General features: G+C 43.0%; 1 protein-coding gene across 1 annotated transcript in view; it reads right to left on the bottom strand.

Annotated features, from left to right (window-relative positions):
* Positions 1-1,797: 1,797 nt before the first annotated feature.
* Positions 1,798-13,513, bottom strand: part of skila (SKI-like proto-oncogene a) — a 35,586-nt gene continuing 23,870 nt past the window's right edge. The window contains exons 4-8 of the mRNA XM_034702894.1: positions 12,855-12,943; positions 10,901-11,043; positions 7,859-8,223; positions 6,941-7,171; positions 1,798-6,184 (exon numbers count right to left, since the gene is read on the bottom strand). Coding sequence (XP_034558785.1) covers positions 5,924-6,184; positions 6,941-7,171; positions 7,859-8,223; positions 10,901-11,043; positions 12,855-12,943 — 1,089 coding nt within the window. The 3' untranslated portion in view covers positions 1,798-5,923. The remainder of the gene's footprint in view (positions 6,185-6,940; positions 7,172-7,858; positions 8,224-10,900; positions 11,044-12,854; positions 12,944-13,513) is intronic.

Below are 13,513 nucleotides of genomic sequence, written 5' to 3'. Positions count from 1 at the left end.
TGCACAGCGCTCGGTCCGCCTTTTCTTTTTCCTTCTTTCTTGACTGGAGGAATTTTCGTTTTTGGGTGCAGTGGAAGTCATCAAATTACATTTAAACCACTTCCTAACTTTTTAAATCCTAAGTGGATGCTAAAGAAGCAGTTTCTCTAAAGGCTTCGCCGTTGTTTACTTCCGCTTTCCAAAACCGGAAATCCAGTGACTTCTGGCACAGCATACTGCAACACAGATCGAACAGAACAGTCATACTATATACTAAATTCAAAAGCAGTATGAAATACCTACTGCCTACTACATTAGTAAGTAGTATGTAGCAGGCCGTTTCGAAAACAGCCCATGTTTTTGGACTGTGGGAGGAAGCTGGAGTACCCTGAGAGAGCCCACGCATGCACGGGGAGAACATGCTAACTCCACACAGAAAGGCACCTGCCCGGCCGGGGATTCAAACCAGAAACCCTCTGGCTGTGAGGCAACAGCGCTGCCCACTGCACCACCGTGCAGCCCCATTGAAGATATATTCAACTCAATTTGAGTTGTATTATAGCAGCACTTCTCTAGGTTTAAGACCATCTTGTACATCTTGTACAAAGTTTAATGTCTTCTCATAGTGAGCTGGATATACTAATATTCAGTCATGCTGTTTTTTAAGGATAAGCCAGCTATGCTCAAAAGTAGCTGTTTCATTGTGTGCATGTAGTTTGAGGATGTATATTTTTATCTGATTTAGAAGAAACAGTGGCTGAAAACTGTAACCCACCCTTAAAAAAACGCTTTTCTTTCTTTCTTTTGTAAATGGAGCTGTTTTCTGATAGATTCACCAATAAAATGCATTTACTTAAATCAAGTTAAGGGTTTGTCTTAAATCAAGATTATCCGTCTTCTACACATTTCTCAGCTTAAAAAATGTATGAAATGTAAAATAAACCTTGTTTCTTCTTTTTTTTTTTTCCTCGTCTGCATATATATTTCTGGTTTGCGTCATGTTTGTCACAAACTGTCAAATATTAATGCATTAAACCTTGTTTCTTCTAAATTACAACTCAAAACAAGATCATTTCAAGATTGTTTGACTTAACAAGATATTTAAGATGCATTGTCTTAAAACAAGTCCCTCTATCTTGCTCAAATGTTACTTGTTAAGTAAATTTATCATAAATCAATTGGGAGAAGACATTTTCATGTAAGATTTTGAGTTTTTGCAGTGTGGACCACTTGTGTTTGCAGAGCTTCTTCTTCATGTTACTGACACTGACACAAAAGCAGCTTTTCTTTGCAAAGAACTTTAATGACTCTCTAAAACAGCTGAATAATTACTGAAAATGTATATTTATGCTGTTATTGTTCCATATAAATCAAATTTTGATGGTTAGGTCCGAGGAGTTTGTGTGGTCGTTGCTGGCAAAATGTCAAATGTGGAGTAAAAGAAGACATGGTATTATTTCTGCTGTTGCTGTAAAAAATGTTTTTATAAAAGTAGAAAAATAGATCTATGAATTTCAGAACTCAGGAATATTAAAATGATGTATTTATCATTTATATTTTTAACTGCATAAATTGATTTTAAATGGACAGACAACTATTTTGTTTGAAATATTAATACTTATAATTGTTTAAGCTTCAGTATGAATTAAGGGGGAGTTCAATTCATTTTTGTCAGTTGTACGAAATTTGTTGCTGCTGCTTCTAATATTGAAGTTAGATGTCTTTCATGTCTTTCAATAAGTACCTTGATGTCAATAACATGGTAATCAGGAGGCAAAAATCATTATAGGCAGATAAGAAAGGCAAAGATACCACTGATTTGACACTACAGAACTTTACTTGAATTTGATCCAAGTTCATTGTCTATACAGGGTATATTTACAAGATCTGAAATTGAGGGAAGGGCATAAACAGAAAATAACAAACACTAGATACAACTGAGGTATTAGCTAAAAGCATTTACAGGTATGTATTTTACTCGTAAATATCAATGATAAACAGAGATGCAGTGTCTTCTGCTTAAAAAACATCTTTTTATATCACAACATGAGGTAGGAGAACAGTGTCTCGATTCATGCAAGAACAAAAGTCTCATCACACTGTAGTATTGGCAACGTAGTATGCAATGGTCATTCACAGACACTGTGTTTCATGTTTCATAAACAGCATTAAGGGGGAAAGGGGATCGTTTAAGCCAAGCTATGGATATATATCTTTTCATCTATAACATGATGTGTTTAAATTAAAACATGATGTACCTCTAAGTAACCTGTGATCTGTCTGATCAGTCTCTCACACTGAAAACTGCTTTACTGGTCGTCTTCACAAAGCCAGGATGTGGTGAGTGTGTAAATCTTGTATTCAAATGTGGTTCACATGATAAATCGATGCTTCTTTCACTTTGTTTTTATCAGTTGGGAAAACTTCACTCCAGTATAAATTCTGTACAAAGCATATTCAATTTTTATAACACTGCAAAATGCAAAAAAGGCCCAGCAAACCTTGTTACAGGAGATTTTCCTCCCTATTCTTTCACATTAAGTCTTTTTTTGCAACAAGGGTGAGCAGTTAGAGAAGCTAAACAACGCCCCCTTGTGTATCAAATGCAACATACACGAAGTAAAATGACAGCAGTTGAAGCCTCATTTATCTGCGTTTGTGATTAATTCACATGATTTTTTGAGGATGTCTGTTCTGCCAGAGTGATAATTAGACATTAAATCTAATACTGATTATCTTTTGAGTGATGTCGACACATCCAGACGAGGATATATGATCAGAATCAGAAAGTATAACAACACATCCAGAGCTACATGAGCAAGTTTCTCTTTCCCTTTTCAAAGCTGCTGTGCTTCAGTCAGATGTAGGAGGCCAACACACACACAAACTCTCTCTCTTACTCACACACACCAGCACATCATTTCCAAATCAAATGAGGCTACATTTTATGTTCTTCATATATCTGACTCAATATTCAGCCAACCTCTCAACCAATAATGATATAAAACTTGCACAGATCAATGTTCATGCATATGAGCCATCTCAATAATTTGTGCGCAACGTGGGGGGGAACCTCTTTTTTTAAATCAATGAACAGATTGATAGAGTGGCCCGGTGACACAAAACATTAGGGGCAGCAAAACATGCAAAAATCACTTTTTGTTTTTCTTTTTCTCCAAAATGCTTTTTCTCCAACAAATTCTCAATTTAGCTTCTGGGTAAAGGTTTAAGAAAGAGGAAAAAGGTTTGTTACATTACACATTAAAAAGTCCATCAAGATGAAATCCACAAAAAAAAAGCATTTCAGAAAGGGGGAAGTGTGTAACAAAGTATTTTTTTTTCCTATTTTGTCCTGCATCACATCTCAGTAAACCATGCGATTCACTCCCCCATATTCACCTGACTAAAGTCAAGTTTGATATCTGCAAAGATCACTTAATAAAAGAAAGCAAAAACATCTGAAGCCTTAGTTCTGGTCCAATTTATATAACCTTTTGAAGATTTTTCATATAAGAACAGTTAATATATTAATGACTACTGTATTTACAAAGTGAATATAAATCTTTAGTTAATATGTTAAATATTTTCTTTCATAATTTTAATAAAGGTTTAAATGGAACCACAGTAGGGTGTACATTTGCGGTATGGGTTTGATTTTACTGGCTTGTACACCTGCACCTGCTTGTATGACTTTCAACAAACCACAACTGTCCTCCACACGGTCTCTAAGGTTGGTTATTGTAAAGGGAAGCTGTGTAAGAAACTCTGCATTGAACAGGATGGAGCACAGTGGAATGTCTATCAATTTGCATTTATAGCAGATGCATAAAAAAGCTCAGAGTTGAGCTGAGGCCGATCCCCCTTCTCTTTTTAAACAATTATTTACACACACACACACACTCGCTTACAGGGATCTCCTCAGTGGCAATAAAAAGCGCTTTGCCTGGCAACTGACACAATAAAGTCCTCTCTTCCTCTGGCTGGACGCCTGCTTGCTCTCCTGAGCATCTACAAAACACTGCACACCCCCAGCTGATCTGGCTCTGGGGATGTATGGACGGGTATGTGTGAGTGAGTAAGTGACGGTCGTTTTGTGGGAGAGGAAGGGAGGGAGGGAGCTTGTTGAAAGATGGGGGCTCCTGTACAGTCTCACCCGCGGGCGAGTGGAGGCCCCCAGACAACAACAGCTGCCCCCATTCTGACGGCACCGAACAAAAAGGGCTCCCTCTGTACCTCCGGCGTCTGGGCCACCCAGCCTGCCGCGGGTAAGAGTGCACCAGTCCCCCCTGAGCACCCCTCAATCCTCACTTCCTCTCCCTGCCCGGTAATGTTTGTTCAGCCAGGCAGAATAACGTGAAGCAGGGGCCGGATTCGAGGCCCAAACCACCCTGGACTAACTGCTTTCACCTGCGACCCACATTCTTCGAAGACGCTCTGTTGAACAGGGTGGGGAGAAAAACCGTCTGCTAACAATGAAGTCAAATCATACGAGGAAAAGAGAAGCCCAGAAAACAGGGGCAGACCAGAGCTTTGATCATCTGCTGGGAACGCTGGGGCCATTGTTCTGCCTGAATGCCTGGACTTCACCGACACACTCAATGTCGTATGTATTATACTCACACAGTACAGCTAACCGCACATGTGAGACACTGCCTTTCTTCTTTCTTAGAAAAGCTACAACGGCTCAGCCAGCCCCCATGTGCAGACACATTCCTTTCCCAGGGGATTCTGGGGGAGGCGAGTGCCTTGAGTGCATAACACCGCGAGTGAGCTTCTTCATGCCAAGCCTGAAAACAGCACAGCGTTTCCTGTCTGACCCAAAGTGGGTGAAAAACAACAGCATGGAGGTGTTTCCCAGCAGAGGGCATTGGTGCTAGCGTACAGCGGTGGAGGGGATGAGGCCTCCTGTAAGGGAAGGAGGTGTTTGTGTGTGTGGTGGAGAGAGGGGGGGGGCAGGTTGCAGGAGACATTGGGCAGCTGGTAGATCAACTGACGGACTGTTTGGTCTGCGACAAGAGAGTCCAGTTGCTGGCCAGCAGAGAGAAGAGGGAAACTAGTCTGTGTGAGGAGCAGCTGGAGGCCAGGCCAGACGATTTGCTAGCCAGCTACCTTGAAGGGGTCACACTCAAAAACACTCATTTCAAGTTCAGCATCAATATTGGCATATTTTCATGAGGTTTACGACATCTGTCTTTTTTGTACAGTAAAGGTCTTTCTCCTCCATATAGATTTTTTGACATGTTATACTTTTCTTTTTTGTTTTACAAGGAGCAACAAAAAAAAAACTGTACTGAAATGTTTGTGCAGTTTCCTGCAGTCGCTGGTTCTCGAGCGTTTAGGCTGTACATACAGAAAGATGGAAAAAGGGGCTCAGTAACCAGTCGCCATTTTTGTGTCCATGGGCACCAGTCACTGTGCCAGGTAGTAGCAGTAAGAGACATCTGTTAGGAGCTGGGACCAGTCTTGTGTCTGAGGTCTGACATCTCAAAGTCATTAGCTCCAGAGTCCAGAGCCAGCAACAGGGGATGGGAGGTCGGATATCGAGGAGGGAGGAAAATAACAACAGTAATGTGTTGAGTTGGTCTCTAGGTGACCTAACTCCTGTCTGTGAAGCAGCTGTTTGTTCAGTAAAAATTATAAATAAAATCAAAACAAATATGCTCCCAAAAACTTTAAATACTGTTTAAAGATAGGAGAGGGGAGCAAATGAAAGAAGAATAAAAACACAACATAAAACTTTTTTAAGTGATGTTAAATTACAAACAAAAGTCAGTCCTACGCTGAAGTAAAACAGGGAGGAGGGGGGGGGGGCGCACAAGTTGAAAATAGCCTGGAAATGAGAAGCTCCTTTCTGCCTCAGGCTGATTTGTTTGTGTCTGTAGAGTTGGCGGGTGATTTGGAGAGGAATAAGGGAGGAAAGGGGGCGCCTGGAGGGGGTTTGCAGTTACTTCTGGCCAGCCGCTGGGGCCTCTGAGAAGGAGGAAGAGGAGGAAGAGGGCGGGGAGTGGACGTTAGGGGGTCCGGTGGAAGGGGTCGGTGGAGGAGAGGGGCTGCCTCCCACCGTGCCAGACTGGGCCATCTGCTGCTTGAGCTGGGAGATGGTGCGCTCCAGTTTTTCCCGTGCCTCTCGTTCCCTGCGCAGCTCCTCCTGCAGCTCCTGCCGATCTGCCTCCGCTTGCTCCAGCCTCTGACGCAGCTCTGACAACTGGGGAGGGAGAGAGAGACAGAAAGACAGACGTGAGGTCAACTCATGCCTACAGCAAATCCGAAGACATGTGGTCTGACACATTATCACATTAAACAGCAGTTAGTCGTAAGTCATGGTGTTTAGTTCCAAACTTATTAAAAGCTTCTGTGATGACAAGGAATGATTCACCACTGCACAACTTCATTCTTAATTATTTCATTTCCATCTTATTCATTCTTTCTGGGTGAAGCTCCAAAGATACAGTAAGACACTGACAACACGTTGATATCAAAGCCACATATGGCATATATATTTTCTACAAACAATACCTGGTTTAATAGACTGTAAACCTCGCTTTCTGTCACTCTTTCAGCTTTGACTTTGTTCCTCACAGACTCCGACTGTCCTGATATTAGAGTTACACCTACACATATAATAATTCTGTGACTCACACACCATTAAGAAATGTATAAATGTGCCTTAGCTCAGCTCAATACAAAATAACTAATCTCATGGTTCAGACAATCAGAGCAAAACTAGGAAAATCTGACCACCTCTCTGCTTTCAAGGCTTTGCAAGACAACATAGAAGAAATGTGTGAGACAAGACTCCATGTTCTCAAAGTTCTTTACCTCTAACTGCACTGATGCATCTTTGGCCCCCTTATGTCTTCAGATAAAAATAGCATGTGTCCAATGATGCAGCTAATGTGCATACTGTATATGTCCTGGTGATTCACTCAGAACATGCAAGTGTGTCCCGCTTCGTCCGTACCTGTGCTGTGTAGTGCGCCTCTTGCTGGCGTTGTGACCCTGGCTCACAGGCACAGGCCTGCTGTCGGAGCTGCTCCAGACGGGTCTCCAGCTCCAGCTGTTCCTGGCGGGCCTGACTGAGTTGCCGCGCTTGCTCGCTGTGCACCGCCTCCAGCTCGCTGCGCAGCTCTCTCTGCTCGGCGCTCAGCTCCCGCAGCCTCGCCGCCTCACCTCCACGCATTGCTTCCAGCTCCTGGTGACACATGAGCAAAGTTAATGGAGATATCAACAACACCTCCAGAGAAGAAAAAGCTTTACATTGAGGCAACTCTATGGGGAGGTTATTCCCCCAAGGGACCCATGCACATCTACTGTTCATGTGGCCTGCTGCCAAAATCAGAGAGCTGAAGGCCATGTATGTAAGCTAAGAAAAAGTCTGTGGGACTATGGATGTGGTCAAAGGGGAGAAAGCGAAAAAGGAAAGGTGTTTTATTTGTTTTTTTAAAAAGTCTCAGGTGAAATCTATACCATCAGAACAGTTTTTGGAATGATGTCCTGACGGTTATTCCACATTTTGGGATATTAATGCAACTCTGTAGTTGTGCACTGTAATATTCATTACACAGGTCTCATTGTTCTGTGTGCTCACTAAAATAAAAGTTTTATCACACATGATGTGATGTGTTAGTGAAACACTGATTTACATAAGCCAGGTTGCTGACTGCTTTCTAAAACTGCTGAACCATCTGGTAGCAACATTTTGATGGAGTGGAGTAGGTTTTGGATTTTTTCAGGCAGTGGGAGGCAGACATTGAGGGGTCACTGGAAGGTGAGCATCACCTCCATATCTCAGCCAAGGACGTCTTTAATATGCAGGGACAGTTATGGCATAGTCAGGAGCTCATTTATCCCGTCTTTGTTCTTCTAAGCACCAACTCACCATTTCCAGCTGCAGCTGCTTGTGCAAGGTGGAGTTGAGCTTCTCCTGCTGCTTGCTGTACATCTGCATGATTTCCACAACGATCCTGTCCTTGTCGTCCTCCAGCCCCCCTACCATCGCTGCAGCGCTGCTCGATGCACAGCCTGTGTCCTTAGCAGCTACTTCCGTTAACGGTGACAACAACGACGACGCAGGAGGAGGAGGGGTGTGGGCGGGGTTGCGGGTGGCTCTCTTGCAGCTCGGGCTGCTTGTCTCCATGGAAACTGCCTGGGTTTGGCATTCCCGCTCGGTGGCCGAGGCAGCGGTGGCACGTTGGGATTTGGCCTCCTCAGCGCCAGAAGCAAGGGGAGGGGAAGCGTGGAGATCTGGGGAGAGAGGAAAAAGGAAGATGAAGGAGGACGTTTTTTAAAACTGATTCTTTTTATTGAAAAAAAAAGAGGAGGAGGTTGAACGACAGGAAGTGCGAGCCGGGCTGGTGCACACTCCCGCCTACGCTTAGTAACACCCTCGCACAACCTCATAGAAGCTCGCACCTCTAGTCAGCGCAAACACACAAGCACAGCATGGCAACAGCAGAGGATCCAAACTTTCAACCAAAAATGATTCTGTGTGTGTGTGTGTGTGTGTGTGTGTGTGTGTGTGCGTGCGTGTGTGTGTGTGTGTGTGTGTGTTTGTGTGTGTGTGTGTGTGTGTGTGTGCGTGTGTGCGTGCGTCTGTGTGCGTGTGTGTGTGAGAAGAAGAAGAATAAAGGGCCGTGTGTGGGAGCTGTGGCGCTCTGCAGGGGCTCCTCCTCCGCTTAAACTCTGGCATGTCCCCTCACTGTGGCCTTTAAGGTATACATCAGGAGGGGATCAAACAGACAGTGTCACACTCTTACATGAGCACAGACACTGCAGTGAAACATGTTTAGGCTTGTAATGAAGACATGTTTGAGGGCAGAAGAGGAAAAACAGAGAGAATGACAGAGGGCGCACGAGTACTGTGCTTCCCAGCCTAATGTACTCATACTGTATGTGCGTGATAAGACACAGCACGCTCTGCATACTGCATGTCTGGACTCTCGTGTACTGACTCAAGCTGTCATGCACATGTGCATACACTCACACACAAATGGGATAGTAGAGGCACACAAATAACAGGAGTGGATAATGCGGGGATGGGTTGAAAGGAGAAAAGCAGGAGAGAGAGAGGGCCAAAAGAGAGAGAGAGTGAAAGGCACACAGACAGTGGGAGAGGAAAGCATTCAATGAGTAAAAAGAGAGAAGAGGAGGAGGGGGAGAGAAAGTGACAGCAGACTGTGAGGGAGGCGGAGATGAAAGAGACGAGGATGGATGAATGGATGGATGGAAGAGGAAGTGCTAGAGCAGACGGAGGAGGAACTCGGAAAGGATGTAGAGATAGCTGCCAGGGAAAAGAGAGGGAGGATGGAGGCAAGAGAGACAGATTGGTTGGAGAGGAAAAAAAGGAGGGGGGTGGGGGCAAAATGCCTGAGAGATATGAGAGAGAGAGAGACAGGCTGGCAGTCAGACGTGGCGTAATAATGGCAGACGGACACCACTCCTCTGATTTCCCCTCCCTCCCTCCATCTCTCTCTCTCTCTCTTTCCTTCTCCCTCTCTCTCTTTCTATATTAACCGTATAAACACATTTTATTAAAGCAGTCTTTAAAGTTTCCATAAAGCACAGCAGAGAGAGACGAGGTCACTGCCATTACCACCCCCCATGTTCATCAATAGTGAGGTCCCCCATGAGTTTTATGTGAAGGTCAGTGCATGATTATGTGCATAGCTGCAGGCTGCAATGTTAACTGTGTGTGCGTCAATGTGTGTGTGTCACTGTAAGTTGTATGTTTACAGTAAGCACGTGTCTCAGTGTGTTACATTCACAGGATCTGCATGTCTCTTCTGCTTATGTTGGATGTTTGTTAACCGCTCATGCTTGCTGCATGTGTGTCATGTATTTATAGAAGGCATGTGTCAGACATGTTTGTGTCTCATGTACACAGGCCGTACACTCAGAGGGGATTTATTAAATAATAATTCATATGCAATGATCTGTTATTATCTGTGTTAAACACTACAGGGTATTTTAACAACCTTTCAAACAAATTACAGTGGATAGCAAGTAAAGAGGCATTAATATAAATAAATAAATAAATACATAACTAATTAAACTTGAAGATAACATCTGTTGTTTCAAGCCAATGTGTCCAAATGATAAAGTTAACCCCAACTTCTTGCTGTTAATAAACTGTCAATGAGATGTTTTTGTCAGTTTTGTTTTGGGATTGTTTTTATTGAATTACTTTTTATATATTTTTTATCATATTTTCATTATTTGTGTTTCTTTACTTGAATGTTAATACATTTCATATCATAATTCTTTTTTTTTATTGAATAAAAATAACTTATCTAGTTCATACTGCTTCTTGTTATAAATAATCTGTCAATTTTATGTCATATCATCATTACTTGTGTGTCTTTACCTGAATATTTGAAAAACGAATACATTTCAAATAATAATAAATAAATAAAAATAGACAAAAAATAAAAAAAATAAAAAAATAAAAACTTTAAGTTAAAATCTGTTGTTTAAAGCTACTGTGTCAAAAATCTAATATTTACCCTAACTCTGAAAATAATTCTGCTTTCTCCTCTTTTTGCTGATGACATTTTGGCCAATAGGGTGACTTGATTCATCATATTCTTATTTTGATGCAAGCATTTATTATCATCGTGTTACCTTTTAATAAAATGCTTATAACACAAAATAATGTTCACATCTATCAGCTCATATTATTTATATTTTAAAAGCAAATTAAAAATCACTGCATACAATTTTCCTGAAGTAAAATGCTCCTTCAAAAGAGAAGCTTTCTCTCACAGAAACAGTTGTGTCTGTTGAGAAATGTGCTAATAAAAATGCTAAGTAAGGTCTGCACTGATATGATATAAAATTGGAGAGGAAACACATTTGATAAACAGACTGTGTAGAATGAACTCAGTGCATGTAACTATGTATGAAGGTATCTCTCATTACTGACCCATAGGAGGCTCGTCATGGCCCAGCACTCTGCGGTTGTAGTGGTGTTTGAGCAGAGCTCCGAACATCTCAGGACTCATCTCGGCCTCCCTCCTCAGAGACACGTTGGGGGCCACCATCTTATCGTATGTGTACAGGTAGTAACTGGAAGAGAAAGAAGAAGAAGAAGGTAAATCTTAAATGCCAACACAAAAACTGAAGATGCAATCCCCTCTGTGAAGTGATTTCAGGTGTAGTTACCCTGCTGCTGGTTAGCTCCATAAAGAATCAAGCATCTGCTACGTGTTTGTTTTAGTTATTCAAGGCGTCATGTGAGGAGTATTACCTTTTACATACTCCCGTCTTTGCAAGAAGGATCATAAAATGTTACGAGTTATGGACTTTGCTGTTGCAGATATACATAAAACAACAACATATACGTGTCTGCTATAACTCACGTGGAGCTCTTACTTCCTCTACTGCGATAAAACAGATGAATCTGAGTAGTATAACAAGAGTGGTATACAATAACTGCAGCATCTGAAGACGGGAGCTGAAAACACTGAATATGGATATTTCTTATCGTGTGTTTACAGGATATCAGCCCAAACAGACCCTGGGCTTATCACAAATGTCCAGGTAGTAACAGAGAGAGATAGAGCCTGGAGATGCTCTGAAGCCACTGAGCCAACACTATCTGTCTATTCTTGGCTGCATGGCGGGAAATGGAGGGAGGAAAGAGAGAGAGGAATAGAGAGAGACAGAGAGATGGAGAAGCAGATGGAAGAGAGGAAGAGAGAGGAGAGAAGAGGAGAGGAGCTTTGAACCCCTCCCCCATCAGCAGTCCCCTCCAGACAGAGCATGGGCTGGAGCTGTGAACTAGGTTAAGCATGACAGCTCAGTGGGGCTCTGCCTGAAAAACTACAGCAGCCGAGGCTTGCTTCCTCCCTCTCTCTCTATCTCTCTCTCTCTACTCTGGATGTAAAACGAAGCACTGCCTGCTCGCCTGAGTGAGAATCTGAAACTCCTTCACATGAAACGCCTAAGATGTGATTGAATAATGTAAGGCTGCCTTGTATTTGACAAGTGTTCCGCTAATGGATGTCGGTAGTAACCCAAATACAACGTTAAGTGCTGTGCATGTGGACCAGCAGTGAATTTTCTTAGTTTTTATGCAGCGTTGCAATAAAAAAAGACCTGCTCTAAACTGGTCTGTGCAAGTTCTGACTGGTTTGAGAGTGTGGCAGCCATGTGATGCTGTTAGGTGACCAGATCTCTAATCCTGCCAGTTTGTCTGGCCTGACGTCTGCACGCCTCCGCACAGTCAGTATGTCAAGGCAGTCACATGGAGCTGCGGCGCCATTAAACCATTTAATTCCAGTTTTAATCTGGGTCAGATTACAGTGCGGAGCTATCGGAGTGCCATATCCAAACACAGGCTGGTACGCTCTGAGGGAGGGAAGGAGGGAGGCAGAGGAGGGGGAGGGAAGGCTGAGAGAGGAGCGGCACACGTGATGAAGGCTGGAGGACAAGGAGCGAATAGAGTAGAGGAGGGAGTGCAGCAGCAGCGAATTAGAGACGGGGATTTCTTTTTCAGTTTGATAACGAAAGTGAAGTCGAAGTGGAACCTGAGAATACTCTGTCAGTATTTCAGCAGAGCAAGGGGGCATGTATATCCAAAATGAATACGTCAACACTGATGTGGCAGCTGGAGGAGTTTCAGTTTTTAACAAAACAAAAATGCTAACCATTTCCTGGTTGAATCCTCTCAAATGTTTTAATCAAATATAATTGGATCATGGGCCGACTCTCAGACTGATAACGACATTTAAAGATGTCAGCTCGGACTCTGATAACCATAACCTAAAGTTTTTGACAATCATCCAACCCCTACAACCTTTTAGATAATTAGGTTATGAAGTATCTCATAGCTGGAGCCCTGGTGTGGTGTTAATTAATCACGGTTGATGTAGTACCTGGGATGGACCATGGTGGGGTGTCCTGGCTCCTCCTTGATGTCCGAGAAAAGACGGTTGAACACCAGAGTGGGAGTAGATGTTTTCCCCTGTGAAGAAAACAAACGCACACATAAGCATCACACACTACAGCAACACACACTCTCTTAAGCTGCTTCTGTGTTCTGGATACAATTACACAGAATCATATCTTCCACATGTATTGATCTTGCCGGTGGCTGGATGAATGATCAGAATGGAAATCACATGCATGCCCGGGTACACTTACCGGGACATGCACACACACACACACACACACACATTTGAATACTACATATATGAATACATGGAGGGACGCAGCAGGAGGAGAAGGGAATGTGCTGTACTGCACATGGCGCTCCTGGAACCATAATCTAATAAAGCTAATATATGCATGCGTACATGTGGATGAGGGATCATCCATCAGCCATCAGGAGAGATAAATTGTGCGTCCGTGTGTGTGTGTGTGTGTGTGTGTGTGTGTGTGTGTGTGTGTGTGTGTGTGTGTGTGTGTGTGTGTGTGTGTGTGTGTGTGTGTGTGTGTGTGTGTGTGCTGGAAGAAAAAAGATAATCATGATAAAGAGCTTCTTCCAAGTGTGTGCCTGTAAAGTTGATGTGTGTGTGCTGCAGCAGGGGGGAGG

This window comes from Notolabrus celidotus, chromosome 15 (assembly GCF_009762535.1).
Source record: "Notolabrus celidotus isolate fNotCel1 chromosome 15, fNotCel1.pri, whole genome shotgun sequence".
Lineage (NCBI taxonomy): Eukaryota > Metazoa > Chordata > Actinopteri > Labriformes > Labridae > Notolabrus > Notolabrus celidotus.
The sequence above is the reverse complement of the archived record's forward strand: the minus strand, read 5'-3'. Positions and strand labels throughout refer to the sequence as shown.